The 18,595-nt window shown below is 59.5% G+C and overlaps 1 protein-coding gene across 3 annotated transcripts; it reads right to left on the minus strand.

The window, feature by feature from the left end:
• Positions 1 to 1,488: 1,488 nt before the first annotated feature.
• Positions 1,489 to 15,493, minus strand: GATA2 (GATA binding protein 2). Of its 3 annotated transcripts, none has more exons than XM_027049752.2 (7): positions 15,084 to 15,484; positions 9,853 to 10,061; positions 8,899 to 9,175; positions 7,823 to 8,464; positions 5,909 to 6,054; positions 3,955 to 4,080; positions 1,489 to 3,454 (listed from the first exon to the last, which is right to left on the minus strand). In XM_027049752.2, exons 3-7 carry the CDS (start codon positions 9,125 to 9,127, stop codon positions 3,155 to 3,157), a joined length of 1,443 nt encoding a protein of 480 aa, XP_026905553.1. In that variant the 5' UTR covers positions 9,128 to 9,175; positions 9,853 to 10,061; positions 15,084 to 15,484; the 3' UTR covers positions 1,489 to 3,154. The 3 variants fall into 3 exon arrangements, with proteins under 3 accessions (XP_026905553.1, XP_053074827.1, XP_026905554.1); XM_053218852.1 differs by lacking the exon at positions 15,084 to 15,484 and adding an exon at positions 10,512 to 11,018; XM_027049753.2 differs by lacking the exon at positions 9,853 to 10,061 and having other exon boundaries at positions 15,084 to 15,493.
• Positions 15,494 to 18,595: the final 3,102 nt, after the last annotated feature.

Here is an 18,595-nt window from a genome sequence, read left to right on the forward strand (position 1 = left end):
CATTGTTCTGGGACATGGGGGACTGAGGGTGTGAGCCACAGGAACGTTTGTGAAGGAAGTATCTGGTGCTCATATTCTTGACGACTGAATGCAGAGGGGACATCAGTGATCACATTCAAGGGCTAGAGACATCCAGAGATCCTGATGGTGGGTGATCTACTGGGGACCAAAGGCAGCAATGGTTAGAGAATTTAGTGACCGGAGACACAGGTGACTGGTGATACCGATGACCAGGGGGCTGGCAGTCAGTGTTCCTGGTGATCAGGATATAAGGGACACTGGTCATAAGGGTCCTGGAAGATAAGACTCCACAACCCCTATGCTGGACACTAGAAAGCTGGGTGATTAGCACTGAGGAGACAGGGATGTTGGGACCAGAGCCACTGGTGACCACACGGACAGTCAAGATAATGTGATAGAAGAGGATCCCATGATCAGTGATATTGGTCATCAGGCACCTTGTTGGTTAGAGATGTTGGCGACCGGAGACAAGTGACCAAAGTCATTGTTAGGAGACACCGGTGAGGAAAATAGTGATTGGTGATATTGGAGACACATGTGAGTGCTCAGATCTATCAACTATTCGACATTGATGGTCATGCTTCTTGGTGAACTAGGACATTGATGACTGAGTGCATTGGGGACCAGCACAATTGGAAATCAGGAACATGAGTGACAAGAGGCACCAGTGATCACAACATGGTGAATAGAAGTACTGGGAAAACGCAGTGATGGTCAGAGATGTTGGTGCCAGACACACTGAATATAAATATCGATGGATAGAGGTGCTGATCGGTGGTAGGAGATACTCATGACCAGGTATGTTACCAGCGAGCCAAAACAGTCCCTGGAGACCCTGGTGATCACATTTTGTGGCTGTCCGTGACCAGACATGTCACTGTCAGAGGCATTGATAAAACATTGGTTGACTGAGTGTTGGCGACCAGTGTTATAGTAATCAGATGTCTATGGTCACAGGCTCTGGTGATCAGACAGGTCACTGACCACGAATATCAGTCATGGTGGCTATCTCCAATGACCAACCTCGTTGATTGAGGATGACAGCAATCAATGACATCAGTGATCAAAAACGCTGGTGATCAGGTTTGTCAATGAACAGGAATATTGAGGACCAGAGAGGACAGAAACAAGAGCTGATCATCTGGGAGGAAGTGGATGGGGACAGGGGCGGAGGCAGTCTTCTACAAGAGCCCCAGGAAAAGGATCAGTATGTAGGCCAAAGGCTGGAGAAACCATGGCCTCCCCTTGTATCCCCAGTATCCACCCAGCCATCAGGACCCCCAATGAGGTGACAATGAGGAAATTCAGATGGGAGCAATGCAGGGGAGGGGCATCAGGGTCTCAGACCCCAGCCAGACAGGAGCCCTTCTCTCCAAATCACTGGGCCGCAGAACCTGTTAGGTCTGACCACTAATCTCCACACACAGGACTCAGCAGCCTGGGAGCCCACAAGATCGGCCAGAGGCATTCACAAAAAGTATTTTATTATTCTTAACAGTATTCACTTCAAAGGAATAGGAGGATAGCATACAATTTTTTTACAGACAATATATAAATGTTGTACATAATTAACAATAACTTAGTTCACTAATCCAAAATAAAACAAGCCAAATAAAACATAAAAACAGAAAATACTGCGGATTCTTTTTCTTATGCGGATACTAGTACAAAATAAGTTACTTCTGGCTGTGGTGCCCCCGCAGCGATCGCCTACCCATATTGCACTTGGTCGACTACATCAGCACAATCCTGGTCCTGGGCCGGCCCTCGCCGGCCGCCGCACCCCACCACCTCCGCATACAGAATCTAAGCTCGGACACGGTTATGTACAGCTGTACCTTGGGAAGGATCCAGACAGCCACAGCAAAGCAGAGCACAACCCAGGCGTCTCCAGGGACCCCGGCAGGGTCGTGGCCTCTCCCTGGACCCACCCCCCAACTCCTGCCTCTGCCACCTGCCAGACCAGCCCCTGGAGGCCAAGAGCAGCCAAAGCCCCTCCCCAGGCCCCCAGCCCCCCGTTCGAGGGCTGTGGGATCCAAGAACTTTTCCAAAAATAATTGCGAAGCTACAGCCTTGGTTTGTAGGTTTTATTCCTTTCCACAGCAAGGGCTTCCGTGGCAACGTACAATTGACTGGACCCAAAATGAGTTTAAAAATAAAACAACTAACTCCTCAGCGAGTTAAGCTTATGCAGTCTTTTGTATATATATATATTTTTTTTTTTTTTTCTTTTGTCTCAGAATGGGAGGGAAGGGGGTCGAGGGGTGAGCAGAAAAAGGATGTTATGTACAGGGGTCCACCTGGCAGAGGAGTCAGGCTGTGGCTCAGGCTCGTTAAGGGGACACGGGTCACACCAGCTTCGGCCTCAGAGCCAGGGGAGCGATCTGGGAGACATTTCCCCTCTCAAGAAAATGTTGTTTCCTTCCTGTGACCCAGCCCTGGCCTGGGAATCTGCGCAGGACCGCCCATGATTGTCTCTGCCCTCCAGGGCCGGGCTGCCAGGGCACACACCGCTCAGCCTCCCCGGGCCGGTGGTGGTCCGGCTATACTGGCTCAGCCCAACCTGAGCTCCAGCTGTTTCAGAGAGGGAAGCCAGAGGGGATGGTGCGGGCCGAGGGCCCCGCACACCTGCCCCCAGAGCCCTAGCAAGCAGGTGGGCCAAGCGGTACTTGGCGCAAAAAGACCCAGAGAACCTAGGGCAGCTCGGACCTCCAAGTCTCCCAGTCCTTGTTAGAAACAAGAGCAAAATAAATTACTTTTGCCTACTCCCTTCTCCTCCCAAAAACGGTCTTCTTCATTTATCCCCTGCCTCCCTCCTTTTCTCTTCAAAAAGTTGTCCGTTCTGTTCTCCAAACAATCGTCCGTGATGGAAACCCCACCTGGGCAGGAAGCCGGGCCAAGGCCGCCCCCCAGCCTGGGTGAGGATCTTCACCGTGACCGCCGACGGCCGAGTGGAGCGCCCACAGGAGAGGCAGCTTGGGGCTCCGACTGGGCTGGCGGGAGTGCCATCAGTCTTCAGGGAAGGGCAGGCAGCTTAGGGTTTGCCCCCACCCCACCCTGCCTAGGGGCGCCCAGCCTCGCACCGCAGGCCACCCTCCTCGGCATCCATCCGTCCATTTGTGGGGGGCCGTCCCTAGCCCATGGCGGTCACCATGCTGGATGGGTGGGGGTGGCCAAAGGAGAGGCTGGAGGAGGGGTGGATGGGCGTTGGGGTGGGCAAGATGTGTCCCGAGTGGCTGAAAGGTGGGAGGTGGCCCACGGGCGCCATGTGTCCAGCCAGGGCGGCGGCGCTGAAGGGGGAGGCCTTCTCCTGCATGCACTTGGACAGCTCCTCGAAGCACTCTGCACCTTTCTTGTTCTTCTTGGACTTGGTGGACATCTTCCGGTTCCTAGTCTGGATCCCTTCCTTCTTCATGGTCAGCGGCCTGTTCACCTGGGGGCAACCACAAAACCGTCAGGGGGGTCTAGTTCCCTTCCCAGAACAAGACCCCACGCCCCAGCTTCCACGTGGCGCCAAAGGCGGGTCTGGGCTCGGGACCCCACTTGCAAACGCCCTCGGCCCGCCAGGGTCTTCCCATCAGCCTGCCGCCCTTTCAAGAAAGGTCTCTTTCACTGTGTGGGACCCGCAGGCCAGGCCGTTGAGCCCACTAAGTGCCAGCACTGCCCCCCATCGACACAACCGAACTCCACACCCACCTTTTGTTTTAAAAAGACACCACTTCCCCAGACCGCCGCCCGTGGAGGCCACACTTGCAGCCAGCTTGCCCCCTCTTATGGGAAGCCCTTCTGGCACTTGGGGCTTGCCCGCTGGGGGAACAGCCGCCTCCCAAGCCAAGCCACGCTGGAGATTGTGGCTGGGGCCCCGCGCCTGGCAGCACAAAGAGCCGCGGTCCCCGGGGAGGGGCGGGGCGGGCCGGGGAGGGGCGGACTCACATTGTGCAGCTTGTAGTAGAGGCCACAGGCGTTGCAGACAGGGTCCCCGTTGGCGTTTCGGCGCCATAAGGTGGTGGTTGTCGTCTGACAATTTGCACAACAGGTGCCGGCTCTCCTGGCGGCCGACTGGGAGGGGAGGGTGGCGTCAGCAGGCTGGGCTCCCACGCCCCACCTCGACCTCCCTCCCCGACCCTCACCCCAAGCCCCCCCCATCCCTGCCAACTTAGCCCAGGAGCGGGAAATCTCACAGGGGAATCCAAGCATCTCAGAAGCCGTGGAATTTTAGAATTTGAGACCTAAGCCATCGCAGAACTCAGAATAAAGAACTCTCAGAAGCCTGATCTCAGAATCAACAGGGGCGCAAGAGCTGAAGGGAAAAATCAGCCACCGCCCCCAACCCTTAAACTAACTCTGTAAAAGGGGAAACTGAGGCCCTGAGAAGGGCTCTTTTGGTTTAGAAGGCTGGCTCACATGTCCACATGACTCTCCATGACCCACAGTCCTGGGTGTGACCTCGCCTGAGGCCAGGGCAGGGACGTCAAATGTTTAGGGAGTCTAGAGCGGCACCGTCCAATATGATCGCCACTAGCCAGGTGGGGCTGTTTAAATTCAACTGAACTACGATTTAATAAAATTAGAACTTCGTTCCTTCCTTTGCACAGCCGCATTTCAAGGAACCCACAGCCCCAACCATAGTGGGCAGTGCAGATCCAGAACATTTCCATCACCGCAATGCTGGTCTGTCCCACACCCTGTACCCCAAACCAGAGTGCTCACTGCCCCGCAGCCCCTCAGGGAATGCAGGCCAGAGATGTCTGGGAATAAGTGCCTGGTTTCTGGAAAAGGGAAAAGTGAGAGAAAGTAAGAGTCTTCACCCAAGAAAGCAGATCTCCTCTTGTGGGCCCACCGGCCCAGCCCTACAGTGACAGAATGTGTCTGTCCCCCACAACACTCCCCAGTGAACCGCAGGCAGCAGGGCTGGGGTTGAGGGAATGAAACCAGCAAAGGCCAGGAGGGCCCTAGGCCGGAGCTCCAACCTCCTCGACAGCAACAGCGGAGGGACCTGCCGGTCTGCTGCCTCAGAGGCGGGGAGGGTGAGGGTGAGTAAGCAGCCTGAAGCTGGAATTCTGACTCAGGGGCCAACACCGTATCCTCCACCCCTACCCCCACCCGGGCCCTCACCCCGCCCGCACTCAGGGTGGGGAAAAAAAAGGGGGCCCCCAAAGCGGCCAGCGATTTAAGCCTCATAAATCACTTCGCCCTGAAAAAAATATATTTATTATTCTTAGCATTTTACGCATTATTTGCAGAGCGGAGGGTATTAGAAATTTCAAAACAGCCCAGCGAGAGGCAGGACTGAGCCGAGGAGAGGCTCTAAAACTCGCGGAGTCCGGAAACAGATACGCGAAGTTTCCTTATCTTCAGGCTGCAGATGTCCGGATAGGAAACTCCGGCAGGAGATCCGAAAGGGCATTTTTTTAAATCACTCAAATGAAAATACACAGTATAGGTGACTCCATGGAAAAATAATAAAGGGCAGGTTTTTTTGGTGGTTGGTGTGTGTGTTTTATTTAAATAAGCGTGAGGAGACTGTGTTCTGGGCTACAAGGAAAATTACTTCATGGCCCTATTTTTAAAGAGAGTTAAACAGAGGCCAGGGGACAGGAGTTGGGCCCTTGGACACTCAACTTTGGGGAGCCCTGAGCTCAGTGGGGGGAGGGTACCTGGTGGGCTGCAGAGGGGGAAATCTGGCCTGAAAAAAAATCTGGCCTAAAAGAAGGGTGACCCCAAGCGATTTAAATGATAAGAGGATTTCAAGAGGCAACGCAGCTGCATTTGAAGGGTTTGGTGGTGTTACTCTTATTTTTTAAATAAATTGCCGGCTCCAGTCCAGGTCAGCGTCAGGGTGCTGCCCACCGGCCCCCTCCCCAGCCACCTGCTGCCCCGCGCCTACCAGTCTCCGCTTAGGCTTGATGAGTGGCCGGTTCTGCCCATTCATCTTGTGGTAGAGCCCGCAGGCGTTGCACAGGTAGTGCCCGGTGCCGTCCCGCCGCCAGAGAGGGGTGGCTGTGGCCCCACAGTTGACGCATTCCCGGCCTTCTGAAGGGGGACAGGGAGAGACGCCGGCCCGCTTAACGGATAAGGTCGAGGGGAGAGAGGCAGGGGTGGGCCAGCGCCAATCAGGCAGCCGTCTGCCTCGGCCCGGATGCTTCAGGGGGTGACTTTTAGCTCCAACCCTGGGCAGGAAGAGGGACCCAGAGGAGGCTTCCCCGCCGAAGGAGATGAGTTCAGAAAGTAGCTTTAAGGCCAAGTCTCCCTCTTCAAAACCCTGGCTTGAAGGAAGGGAAATGGGGCTGGAGGGAGGAGTGGGGCCAGGGCCCCAGGGATTCTGGGCGCAACAATGAAAGGGTATTTACAGCAAACTTCGCCGAAGGCTGGGCGGTGGCAGGAGTGGCCCAGCTCCACCCGGCTGGGCCTGGGAGGACTCTGCCTTGCTTTCTAGTTCTGCCTCTTCGGTCTGTCCCTTTCCCCAACTTCGTCTGCCACCTTCCGATTGATTCTCTGCCCCGCGTCCTCTGCCCTCAGCTCCTACCCTCTTTCTGTTCTCGGAGCAAGGGAATTTCCTTCTTTCTCCCCAGCTGCCCTCTTTTCCGCTGAGGCCCTAGAATTCAGTCCCGGACTCGGATACAAGGTGTTGCTCTTTAAAATAAAACACATCCCAAGCCCTTTCGTTTCGAAGTTAAGCAGGCTAAGTGACCTTGGTCTTCTGTCGGTGGTGGTGTTTTTGGTTTTTGGTTTTTGTTGTTGTTTTAAAAGGCCATCTGGAATTCAAATACAACGTAAAACAAACTTGGGAGAAAGGGCTAATTTAAGGCAAGGTAGCTGGCCTGAGAACAGGGGCCCTGGGGTGGGGCTGAGGTGGGTGCCAGGGACGGTGGGGGCAATCAGGCAGGGTAGCTGGATGCCTTACATCATGTTGCCCGGGAAAAAAATTTCCCTATTTAGTTTAAACTAAATTGTCGATATATCTGGGCAAGGAAAGGTTCCTGGACTCAGGAGTAAAAGTTTTAAAAATCTTCTTCTTCCTTAGCTTAAAGGGATTGGAAGGAAGGCATTGACAGCGAAAGCCCCGCGCTAGCTCGGTTTCTGCTCTCCAGCCAGGTTCTCGGACGGAACCAGTGTGGCCCCAGCCGTCTCCTCCGGCAAAGGGGCAAAACTACCTACAGCTTCCTCGCCTCACTCCAGCCTTCGGGGAGGGAGAGTGAAGGATGCGCCAGCGGGCAGGGAGCAGGAACGACTCCCGACTCCCGGGAATGCTGCTTTGGGGGAAATCTCCCAAGGAGATTGGGAAACATCGAAATCCCACGATTTGGACTGCCTGACTTGGAGAACCAGATTCCTCAAGGCTCTGGAGCGTACCCACAGCACCCACAGCACGCACACACACAAAAACACGCACAAAAACACGCACACACAGCCTCACTGCTGTCACTTGCTACTGCATTCCCTCACACAAGTCAAGAAGCTGCTCAAATTTTCACTTAAGATTCAGGGAAGGGAAGGGGGAATCCCCGGTCCGGGTTCAGTCTGGCAGTGGCCAACCTTGGAAGGGAGGGTGAGGAGGGGGAAGGGAAATGAACTTTGGGGGCAACCCTGGACAGTTAAGGAAAGGACAAAAGTTTTAGGGCTCCCTCTCCCCCATTCTGGGTTCTCAAACGTCTGTTGGGATCTATTAGAGAGAGACTTCACCCATCCCCAGATCTGGAAGACTGGCACTGCCCCGCCTCCCATATCATAGCCCCCGACCCCCACAAACAAAAGCACAGACCAGCCCCACTCCCATTGGCCCCCTGGCACTTGTCTTTACCTGAACAGGAGCGTGCCTTGCTGCGCTGCTTAGGGGTGAAGCTGGAGGCAGGGCCACCCAGGAAGCCTCCGGGGTGGAAGAGTCCGCTGCTGTAGTCGTGAGCAGCGGCGGGCACGTAGGAGGGGTAGGTGGGGATGGGGTGGTGTGTGGCAGGCTGGGTGCCCATGGCAGCCAGGCCTGGGCGCAGGGGACTGCCGCTTTCCATCTTCATGCTGTCGGTCAGTGACACCTGGTACTTGACCCCATCCTTGTCCTCCCCCCGGGCTGCATTACCCCCTGCGGAAGAGGAGGCTGGGGAGGCAGCCCCAGTGGTGCTGGGGTCAGGGGACACTTCCTTGGGCGGAGTGGGTGGGAAGCCGAAGAGGTGGGAGCCAGAGTGGGCTGCAGTGGGAGTGAGGGAGGCCACAGAGCTCCCGCTGCCTCCCCCACTCCCACCCCCTGCCCCTGGGTACACGGAGAGGGGGCCTCCGGGGCCTCCAGCAGCTGAAGGGTGCAGCGGCGTCTTGGAGAAGGGGCTCACGGTCCAGGGATTGTGGTGGTGCGCTGCAGCCGCGGAGAGGGCTGCTTTACCCCCATCGAGCCAGGGCAACCCCGGGCTGTGCAACAAGTGTGGGCGGCACATCTGGCCTCCGGTCAGGCGGGCTGCGGGAGGAGGGAGAGGGGTCAGGGTGCGCAGAGGCCGAGTCGCGCCATGACAGATACACGGGACCACAACTCACAAAACAGCTAGCAGTAACATTCTTCCCAAAGAAAACCAGAAACATAATACCCCAACCGGTAATAATCAAGAATGTCAGTCCGGAGCTGAAGGACAAGTGGCACCCGAGGAACCCCACCAGACCAGGGCCTCGAGGGAACCCGCACAGGCTAGCTGGGAATTGGGCAAACACCCTGCGGTGCCCAGACCCTCCTCAAGAGGCTGCTGCCCCCACCTTTCCCGCCCCAATTTTTCAGCTGCCTCGATTCCTGCGAAGCTCACATCCGGGAAGCAGGCCGCCGGGCCCTCCTCCCCTCCCGCGCCTGGCGCGCGGCGCACGGCTCCTGGGCTCCCAGTCACCCACTGGCCTTGGGCTCACCGTGCGCGGGGCTGTAGGAGACGCGCGCCCGCGCGTGGGCTGGGTTGGCGTAATAGGGATTGCCCTGCGAGTCCAGGTGGTTGAAGAAGACGTCCACCTCGTCGGGAGGCAGCAACTGCGCGGGCTCCATGTAGTTGTGCGCCAGGCCCGGATGGTGCGAGTCAGGGTGCTGCGCGTTCAGCACGGCGGGGTGCGCCATCCAGCGCGGCTGCTCCGGCGCCACCTCCATGGCCGGGAGTGGAGGCTCGGGATCTGGGCCGAGGCGGTGGCGGCGTCCCTGCGCGACGGAAGGGGGCGTGAGGGGTGCCGCCACGGCCTGACACCCCCAAAGTCCCGCCACGCGGAGTCCCGCACGCCGCTGCGCCCCAGCAGAGCCCGGCCGAGGCACAGTCCCGGGTGGGAGGAAAGCTCAAAGCTCAAAACGAAAGGAAGGCGGAGGAGATCGGTCAGCCGCTCACATTCACATGGTGACCCCCAGTCCCAGAGCCACACATCCGTGCACACCGGCTCACACACGGGCACAAGCCCCGACACCAATGACCCCAACAAACACAGAGTCTCACTTTAAATCGGACACTCACACTGACCCCCCCCCCCCTCCTTCCCGGGACACAAACGCATAAACACAGACTGAAAGTTGAAGACAGGCGCCTGGGCACCCACTGGGCACATGATCTTAGCGACACGCACATACCTGCACTTGGCGCCGGATACACATACCAGCTTGACGACCCCCCCCCCCAAAAAAAACCACACACACTAAGCCCCAGCGGCTGGGAGCCAGCCTCCCCCCACCCCCGCCCCAGCTCACTCCCAGGAGGCACAATCAAGACCTCTCACCAAGGCACACCAAAGCAGTCACCGAAGCCTGGCCCCGGCCTTGACCCACCGAAAGGACCTCTCAGAGCTTGGCGCGCCCCAGGCCCCCCGCCAGCTCTCGCACCCCAAACTTACACACGCAACGCCGCAGGGAGGGGGGCCACGGCCTCGGGGACGGAGGTTCAGCACCGGCGGGAGCCCCGGGAGTGGCGGGCTCAGGAACGGCGCTTCAGGCGGCTGGGCTCACGGAGTAGGAGCGGGGGACAGCGCGCGCCTCGGCCTCAGGCCCGCCCGGCTCCGGCCCCTCGGCATCCTCCGGCCGCCCTGGCGCCAGCTCGCGACTCCTGCACAGACATGAAGCGGGGGCCGTGCACGCCTAAGAAGCCCGCGCCAGCCAATCAGCGCCGCGCGCCGCCCAGCCTCCGCCCCCCATTGGCTGCGCCCGCAACTCCCGGACCGCCGGACTCCCGGACTGACCCGCAGGCCTGCCCCCCTCCGCCGGCGGGCCCCCTCCCAGCGCCCTCCCGGCGGCCCCTGCTGCCAGTGCCCCCCGCCGGGACCCTCACCCCACCGGCCGACTGCTGCACCCCCTCTTGCGGACACTCCTGGATCCGCCTAACCCCAAGACCCTCTTCCCAGTTACTAACCAACTGGAGACCCCCTCCCCGGCAGCCTGGGTCCCGCACCCTCTGGGCGTCTGGGTGTCCTCTCCCCAGGACCCCCGCTCTTCCACTCTCTCAGATCCCACCTCCTTTACCACTGAACGTGGCCAGTTGGGAGTCCCAACTACCTACCCAGGCCGTTCCCTCCCCCGACTCGGGCTATGGCTGAGCAGGGGGTTGGGAGGACAGCTTCGAGACAGCAGGAGCGGTGAAGGGCAGGAACTACGGGGCTCGAGTGGGCACCTGGGCCTCGGACAAGAGGCCGTTTAGGACTGTGCTTGACCGGGTGGAGGTGGCCTGGCTGGCGGCTCCAGAGAGGGGGAGGGGGCGTCCCCTTCCCGGGCGTGGCCTTCGCAGACCAACGGGCCGAACTGCCTGGGGCGAGGCCATGGAGACCCGGACTGGCGCCGGCGCCGGCTCGAAGGAGACGCCTCCGGGCAGGAGAAGGCATTTTTCCCTCCTGGGGGTCCCTAAGGCGGCCCCTGGGGAGAGGGAGGCGATAGACTGAGAGCTCTGTCCCCTAAGTCACCTGGAACTGCTCTCCACACACCTCCAATGCACAGATCCAGCTCTGTGGGTGGAGTGGGCCCCCGTGCACAAATCTCCTTGCTCTCTCCCATTGTACAGACATAGGAGACCGAGGCTCGAAGGGAGCCGACGGGGGGGGGGGGCGGGGGGAGGGTCGGAAACAAAGAACTTTGGGGAGATTGAGACAGGTGCGGGGGTAAGGGGGGAATAATCGTCGTCCTCCAGCCCCTCTCCCTTAGCTGGGTCTACGGCTCTCGTAGTGGGAGCCCAGAGGGATCCCAGGTGGGTCCGGGACAGGGGAGAGGGCGGGGGTCCGGGCCACCCCCGGGAGGGTGGGGGGAGGGGCGGCGGGATTGACAGTCGGTAATTGGGTAACTGGAGGCGGCTTCTCCGGCCGGGCGGCCCCGCCACCGCGACGCCGGGGCCCTGACGTCACCCGATTCGCCAGGAAATGAACTTTTTAATAATCCGAGGAGGGAGGAAAGCCCTTGGTCCCCTCGGCTCGGGGGGCTCCCGGCCAGGCCCAGCTCCGCGGGAGCGCCCGTCACCCTCTCCCAGACCAGCTCTGGGCAGCGCCGGGGGGCTCAGGCACAGGCTAGGGGCCTCCTCCTGCCTTTGCGTCCGGCTGTCCGTTGATCTGTCCGAGGCCCTGGCGGCAGGTAAAGACGCGGGGCTGGAGGCGCGGAGCCCCATTTGGCTGGGAACCAGCGCGTCTTGGGCGCTTGGGGACCCGCCTGCCCTGGCGGCCCGCTGCGCCTCCCGCTCCGCTCCACTCCGGGGCGCGCGGAGCCCGCCTGGTCTACTCGGAACTCCGCTCCGCATAAGAGGAGGCCGGCGCCAGCTGAGTAAAGCGCGCCGGGGCCGGGAGTGGGAGCGCGAGGCCGCGGGCGCCGGGCCTCTGCGGCCAGGCCGGGCAGGTGATTGGCCTCAGTGCCTTCCGGTTCGCGCTACCCGAAACGCGCGCGGTCTGGCCGGGACTCGCTGCCTCTCTGTTCGTCTGTCTCTCCTCCCTGCCTTTAGTTTATGATTCTTCATCAACGCGTAAAATGCAATCGTCGGAGCCTCGAGACTGTTTTGCGTCCCTGGAACCTAGCAGGAGCTTATCAAAGACACCGCCGCCCCGGGGACAATCCCTGGTGTCAGGCAAGACTGCCCCGCCAGCTCGAACCCCGGGACCCAGCTCAGGAGGCAGCCAGCCGCTTGCCAGACCCGGGGCCGTGAACGCCGGAGCCGAGCGGAAGATTTCCGTGGGTCTGCGATCCGCGCCTCGGCTCGCAGGGAGGTGGCTACTCTGGGCGCTCGGGAAAGCAGGTAATTCGCTTTATTTTCCCCAAAGGCGTGGTTCAAATTACCCCCGTTCGGGGTGGGTCTGCAGTTTCATCATTACGAACTCGGCTAGAAGCCCCTCCGAGGCAGCCTGAAGCCCCTCTAGGGCAGCGTCTTGGGCCACCGCAGAAGTGGAGGTGACCAGCCTGGCCGGGCCCCCCGCCTGAACGGCAGCCCTGAGCTGCCCGCTGGCCTGGCGCAGAAGCGAGCACTGGCGGGGATTTAATTACCCCGCTCGGCGGCTCAGAAAATCGCCGCGCAGAGGAGCTTAGCAGGGCAGTTAAGCAATGCTTGAGCAGGGGCCTCGGGAGATCCGCACGAGTCTCCCTTCCCGCAATCCCGGCCTAGAGGGGAGGAAAAAAAAAAAGGGGTGGGGAGGGAGCCCTGCCAGGTCTCTTGAGGCCCCGAGGTTGCCTTCCTCCAAAAGGCAGGCAGGCAGGCAGCCGGCTTGGCGGAGGCCTCCACTATGGTTGGAGCTCCTGCGTTGGACGCGGGACTACTGCGTTCTCCCGCAGGAACGAACCCGCCTGGGAGAGAGAAGAGGGGGGCCAGGCAGGAGAAGGCCCAGCTGGTCAGTAAAACACACCTCCCCCATCATGAGTGTGTGCGTATGCCAGACAGACCAAGGGCCACTAGTCAGGCATCTTGCCCAGTAGGCAGCAAAGACCATCCTATCACTTGCACGCAAACAAACGTCCGGGGAGGCTCAGGGCAGCCCCCCCAATCAGCTAGGATTGTGGGGGGCACCCTCACACATGAGGAAAGCAGATTTATTTCGGTTTATAGCCTGGGGCTTCAGGGTCTCCAGATCACCTTCAGAGGGACGTGACCCCTTTTCCATGTTTCTGTTGGTTTCCAAGGGTTGTTGCTAATGCGGGTGCTGCGTTTTGATCGCACTGAGAAGCTGTCACTTTCCTTACATGAGAACAAGACTTCAGGAAGGACTGGCGATGGGCAGCAGAGAAACTGAATGTTCCAACAGCCTTTTTCAAGTAGCCTGAGATTCCCCGAGAAAGCATGGGTCCTAACGGCTCAAGATGCGTTCTCTGGGGAGCTGGAGGCTCAGGGATCCAAGGCCAGGTTCTAGTGGGCCTCACCCACCGGCCTCGGCTCTCAGCTGCCCCTGCCCGGTCTTCCCCTCCCCTCCGTGCCCTTTGTTTAAACTTCTCTCATCCAAGGTGGCCCCTCTGGGACCATAAGTTTGCCCTCTCTTTGTAACCTAATTCTTCTCGCCTTTTCCTATGGGCATCTAATTGGCCAGCGGTGGAGGGGAGATTCAAAGAAATCAGTTTACTTAAGGACTGCCTTCCATAGGGATATTTAATTGGCAACCCAGCGACCTTCGAGCCCCACACTGGGGATGTGCCTTGAGGGGTACTGAGGAGGAAGAGGGGGCCTGCTTTAGCCAGAGGGGTTCAGAAGTCCCCATAGGGTAAGGCCTCAAATCTGCTCAGGCCTGCAGCCATCCCCCCACCCAGGGGTTCTGCAATGGAGGGACCAGGACTCCAACAGCCCCTTCTGCTCGCTGGGGTTCATTTTCAGCCCCCCAAATGTGAAGGCTTCTTCTCCTCTCTGGCCTCCATGATGGCTTTCCCACCCTTTACGTCTTTAGGGCCGTTTCGAATCGTAAAACCCGGGCTGAGAAGTCTCAGCGCCCTGGGCTGAGGTGCCTGCGAGATCATGTATCTCCTTATCAGGTTCTAACCACCCACCTCCAAGCCGTACAGCCTCCCCCATAGGCCCTGCTGAGACCTGCAGACAATCGGTCAGCGTTTCTCCTTCCTTCAAGCACAGGCACGGTTTACTCAGAGAGCCTGGCGGTCCTGCGGCCCGGCAGCATGACAACTGGTAAATCCGTTTCGTTAGACGCAATTTGTTTGCAATTTGTCGACCCGGCTGGGAAACTCTCTCCAGACGCCTGGGTAGCCGCAACGGCCCTACCTGCTTCTCAAATCCTGCCCACTCATAAACGAATCCCAGCGCTAGGTGCCTGTGTAGACCCGGAGCTCACCGCCAGATGTTCCCGATCCCCGGGAGACGTAGCTTTTTCCAAAACAACGAATTTCCTTCCGTGTTTTCCGGGAAAGGAGCGGCCGCCACTCCCGGGGGCCCTGAACGCCGGATCTTTCCCCTTGCGGTTGGGGCAACCTGGAGTTCAAGCCTGGCCGCCGCCGAAGGATTCTGAATGCCCGGCGTCCAGACAGACCCAGACCGCCGCCGTCTACGCCTCCCGGCGGCAGATCTCGGAGCCCGCGGCGGCCCCATTCTTATTGAAATCCCACTAAACAGATTCCGGCTCCGGCTTGGGGCAGGGGGGAGACTTCCAGACCCGGCGCTCTCCCCCACCCGCACCCCAGCCACACAGGATAAAGGGCCGCGGGGCGCAGCGCGCGGGGGCGCACGCAGGAGCGAGCCGGGTTAAGCCGCGCAAAGCCGGCGCACGGGACCAGCCGGCAGGTGCAGCCGCGGCTCGGCGGCCGGGCTTGGGCGCCTCCGCCGCCTTGGCCCGGAGGTGGGGGCGGCCGAGACAAAGACCCCAGCTCGGGGGCCGGGAGGTGGGGCGCTTTGCGAGGCATCGGGAATAACCGGGGCTCGCGGCCTATGTGTGGCTGCATCCGAGAAATGGGAAAACAAGAGGCCCGACGCGGGCCTACTGTCCTCGACTCCGCAAATACTCCCTCAGCATCCGGCCCCTATGACCTGGGGTTCGAGCCGCTGGTAGGACCAGGGCGAACCCCGAAGGCCACAAGTCAGGGGCCACGGGCTAGGGGGACTGCGTTTAGAGGGCCGGGTGGTTCAAACCTGGGGACTAGAAGGGCCCTGGGGCCAGGCGGAGGTGGGGGTACTTACCCAGCGAGGTGCGGCGGGCGGCGCCCCCGGGTGGACGGGGCCGGAGCGGAGCGGGGCTCACAGCGCGGTGCGTGGCTAGGTGGGCCCACAGGACCCCGGTGCGAGCTGTTGGCGTTCACCAGCAGGGCCCGGGTGGCGCGCCGAGTGGCCGCATGGTGCGCGGCGGGCCGCTTTTGTTCGCCTGGTGGCCGACGGGGGCCGGCTGGGGTGGGGGCGAAGGCAGCCTGGAGATAGAGACTTGAGCGGCGAGCCCGGGCGGCGCTGGCCTCGTTACCTCCCTCTCGCTCCCGCTGCCTCTCCCTCCCCTCCCCCGGCCGCAGCGGCCGCTGCTTTTTATTTCGACAGCACTTTGAGGGGGCGGGAGCGCCGCAGGGGGGCAGGAGGGTGCCCAGAGCTCTGCGCCCCGTTTCCCTGGTCCAGCCGCCGGGCGGCAGGCCGAGGGCCGGAAGGCACTCAAGGCGCAATACCTTACTCGCCCATACTCCAGACTACTCCCGCCCTCGCAGGGGCGCAGGAATGAGCACCTATTCTCTCAGGGGTGTAAGCTCAGAAAGCCCGGGACGTCTCTTTTTATGAGACTCTCCCCGGGGACCCTCATGAGCCGTGGCCACAAGCGCTCACACACACACACACACACACACACACACACACACACGCATGTACACAGACGCCTGCTCCTCCTTCTCCAATTCGCTTCCAGTAGTGCTCACACATGCACACTTCTGTGCACACGCGTTAGCGCACACAGCTGTGGCTACGTGGAAATTCTCAGCCAGGAGATCTGGGTCACACTGACATGCACGCGGGCATACACCCAAATGTAGCTTGACAATCTGGCACACACGCATGCACGCGCGCACACACACACACACACACACACCTCCCTCACTTCCAGGCTGATTTTGGCTAAATGTAGACACATGGCCTCTCCCTTCCAAGCCACCTATACTCTCGCCCCAATTCCCAAACTCCCAAGGAGACCCGAGCATTTCAGGAGTGGAGTTTGAGGCGGCCCCCTGGCCCATCCCCAAGGAACCCTCTCAGGAAAGAGAGGGAGTAGAGGGCTTGTCCTCGGAAGGCTGGGCAGAGGAGCTGGGGTGTGGGAATCTTCACCCCAAGAATACTAGGGGAATCTGGTCCTTGAACTTCCAAAGTCCCTACATCAAAATTCAACTCCACAGTGGGCGTCCTCCGCTCCCCACCCCACCCTGCCCCGTCCCATTCCAGCTGCCCTGGGGAGTGAAAGTGGCCTGGGGATCTTCGGCCCAGAGAGAAAGTGCTTTGCTTTGGAAGGACTGGGAAGTCCCTGGTCCTGGGAAAACTAGTGTGTGCCCGAGAGAAGTGTCCAGCCCCCCCATCTCTGTGGCCATCTGCTATCTGTGGGTCTTTCTTTGAAGCTGATAGTGACTGTGTTGCACATGTATGTGCTGTGTGCGCTCAGGAGAAGATCTATCCTGAGGGCCCCTGTGTGTCTGTGTGCATCTGTGAGCACGTGGGAAGTCTACAAAACTGAGTATATTAGCACGCTCATTTCTTCTTGTGGGTCCCTGGGAGTTTTATATCGACAGTCTGTGTTCTGTGGGTCCCTGAGAGTTTGTGCTTCATTATGTGTGGCTGTTTCAGAGCATGACCCCAAAAGTGCCTGTGGGAGAGTGTGTCTGTGGAACTGGATGTGTGTCCCTGTGGCTGTGTATCTGTGAGATCATTGTGTTCGTGAATCATATGATGGGAAGTGGGTATTTCCAAGTGTTTATTTATAAATTGGTGTGTGTCCCTATGTGGGTTGGTAGCAGTGTGTGTCTGGGTATCCTGTGTCTATGAATCGGAGCGTGTGTGCGTGTGTGTGTGTGTGTATGTGTGTATGTTCCGTCCTTCTTTAACAGCACTGGGTATTGGGTGTGTAACGTTGTATCTTTGGACGGATGATAGGAGCGTGGACAGTGTATCCAAGTGTGTCTGCACATCTGTCTACAGCTCCACGTATGAACTGATACGTGTTGGGGTGGGTGTTTGTGTCTGTTTATCTAGGGTGTGGACATCTGTGTGTATGAATGTATCTTGGAACTATGTGTATGTACTTCTCTACCCAGTACTACCCTGGGTCTGTCGTCTGGGGACGAGTGTGTCTCTGGGTGACACACATACTGTGTGTCTTCCCAGATCACCCACCATCCCTAACCGGCAGGGCAGGCGGCCAGTGGAGCTCTGGGGTGCCATTTGCCAGGGCACTCTCTGTCTGTCTGTGGGAGGGGGAGATGAGCTGATAAGGCTTATCTGCCGACGCCAGCGCCATGCTGAATAACTGCTCTAATGAGGTGGCCTCGCTGGGACCACCCGCTCCCAAGGCCCCCAGCCTCACTGGGGAGGGGCATGAGGGAGCCAGTTCAGGGGCACGAGAGCAAATCCCCGTGAACCCAGCAGCACCTGAGTGTCTACAGAAGCTTTTCTACTTCTGTCTTGTTTCCTCAGAGGGGGGTTCCAGTCTTACACCCCCACCCCACCTGCCATCTCTCTGCTGGGCTGGGCTGGCCTCTGGTCTGCTGTCAGGAATACAGTCTTAAGAGGGTAGGGGGTGTGGACTGAGAGACATGGAGGCCCAGGGATGGAAAGACCCAGAGAAGGGAGAGGAGGACAGGGAGACCCGAGGACAGATTTTAAAAAGCACCGGCCATAGAGGGACAGAGACGCCAGTGGGGGCTGGAGGGGTGGGTTGGGGACACGCAGGAACAGACAAAAGCAAACAACTTAAAAGTGGCAGAAAGAGTCGGAGCGATGGGAACAAAAGCAGCAAACGCGCTAACCAGACACAGCCATGAACAGAGAAACAAGGGAGGAGAGATACAGAGAGGAGAGAGAGAGAGCAAAACACAACAAAAACAGAGATATGGGAAGGGAGAAGGGAACCCAGGCAGGTTCCCGGAGCAGTGGGGAGAAGAGGGAGAGCAGGAAGGGCCCCAAAGAGAACGAGGGAAAAGTAGGGAGGCCGAAGACGGGCTGGGTGGGACGGACAGACCGATTGGAGGACAGCGGCAGTGCCGAGCGCCGCGCGGACGCGAGCGCGGGAGGCCGAGCGCCAGGCTGCGGGCCGGGAGGGCGTGAGCGCAGAGCCCGCGGGCCGGGAGGGGCACCGAGGCGCGGGCGGCGGTGGCGGGCAGGGGGGTCCGAGCGGGGCTGCGCCGCTGTCCGGGGTAATTTTTCATCTCGGCCGGCTAATCTTTGTTCCCGGCGAAGATAATGAATAGCCAATCGTTATCTGCCCGGCTCCCGGAGGCTGCCCGAGAATGGGGTTGTACAGGGCTGGGAATTGTTTCCAAAGTGCCGCGGAATAAATGGTGTTCCTTATCTCTGCCTTCCAGATTATCGGAGCCCTTTCAGAGCGCGCACAACAAATGCGCCCGCCATCGAATGCATCATTTACCACCGCAGATCCGCGCGCTGATGGGCAGGCAGATAGCCGTCCGCGGGGGGCACGCCGGGCGCCCTGTGCCCGCGCCGCCTGCCTGCCTGCTTGC

The sequence above is a fragment of the Acinonyx jubatus genome, chromosome A2 (genome assembly GCF_027475565.1).
Source record: "Acinonyx jubatus isolate Ajub_Pintada_27869175 chromosome A2, VMU_Ajub_asm_v1.0, whole genome shotgun sequence".
NCBI lineage: Eukaryota > Metazoa > Chordata > Mammalia > Carnivora > Felidae > Acinonyx > Acinonyx jubatus.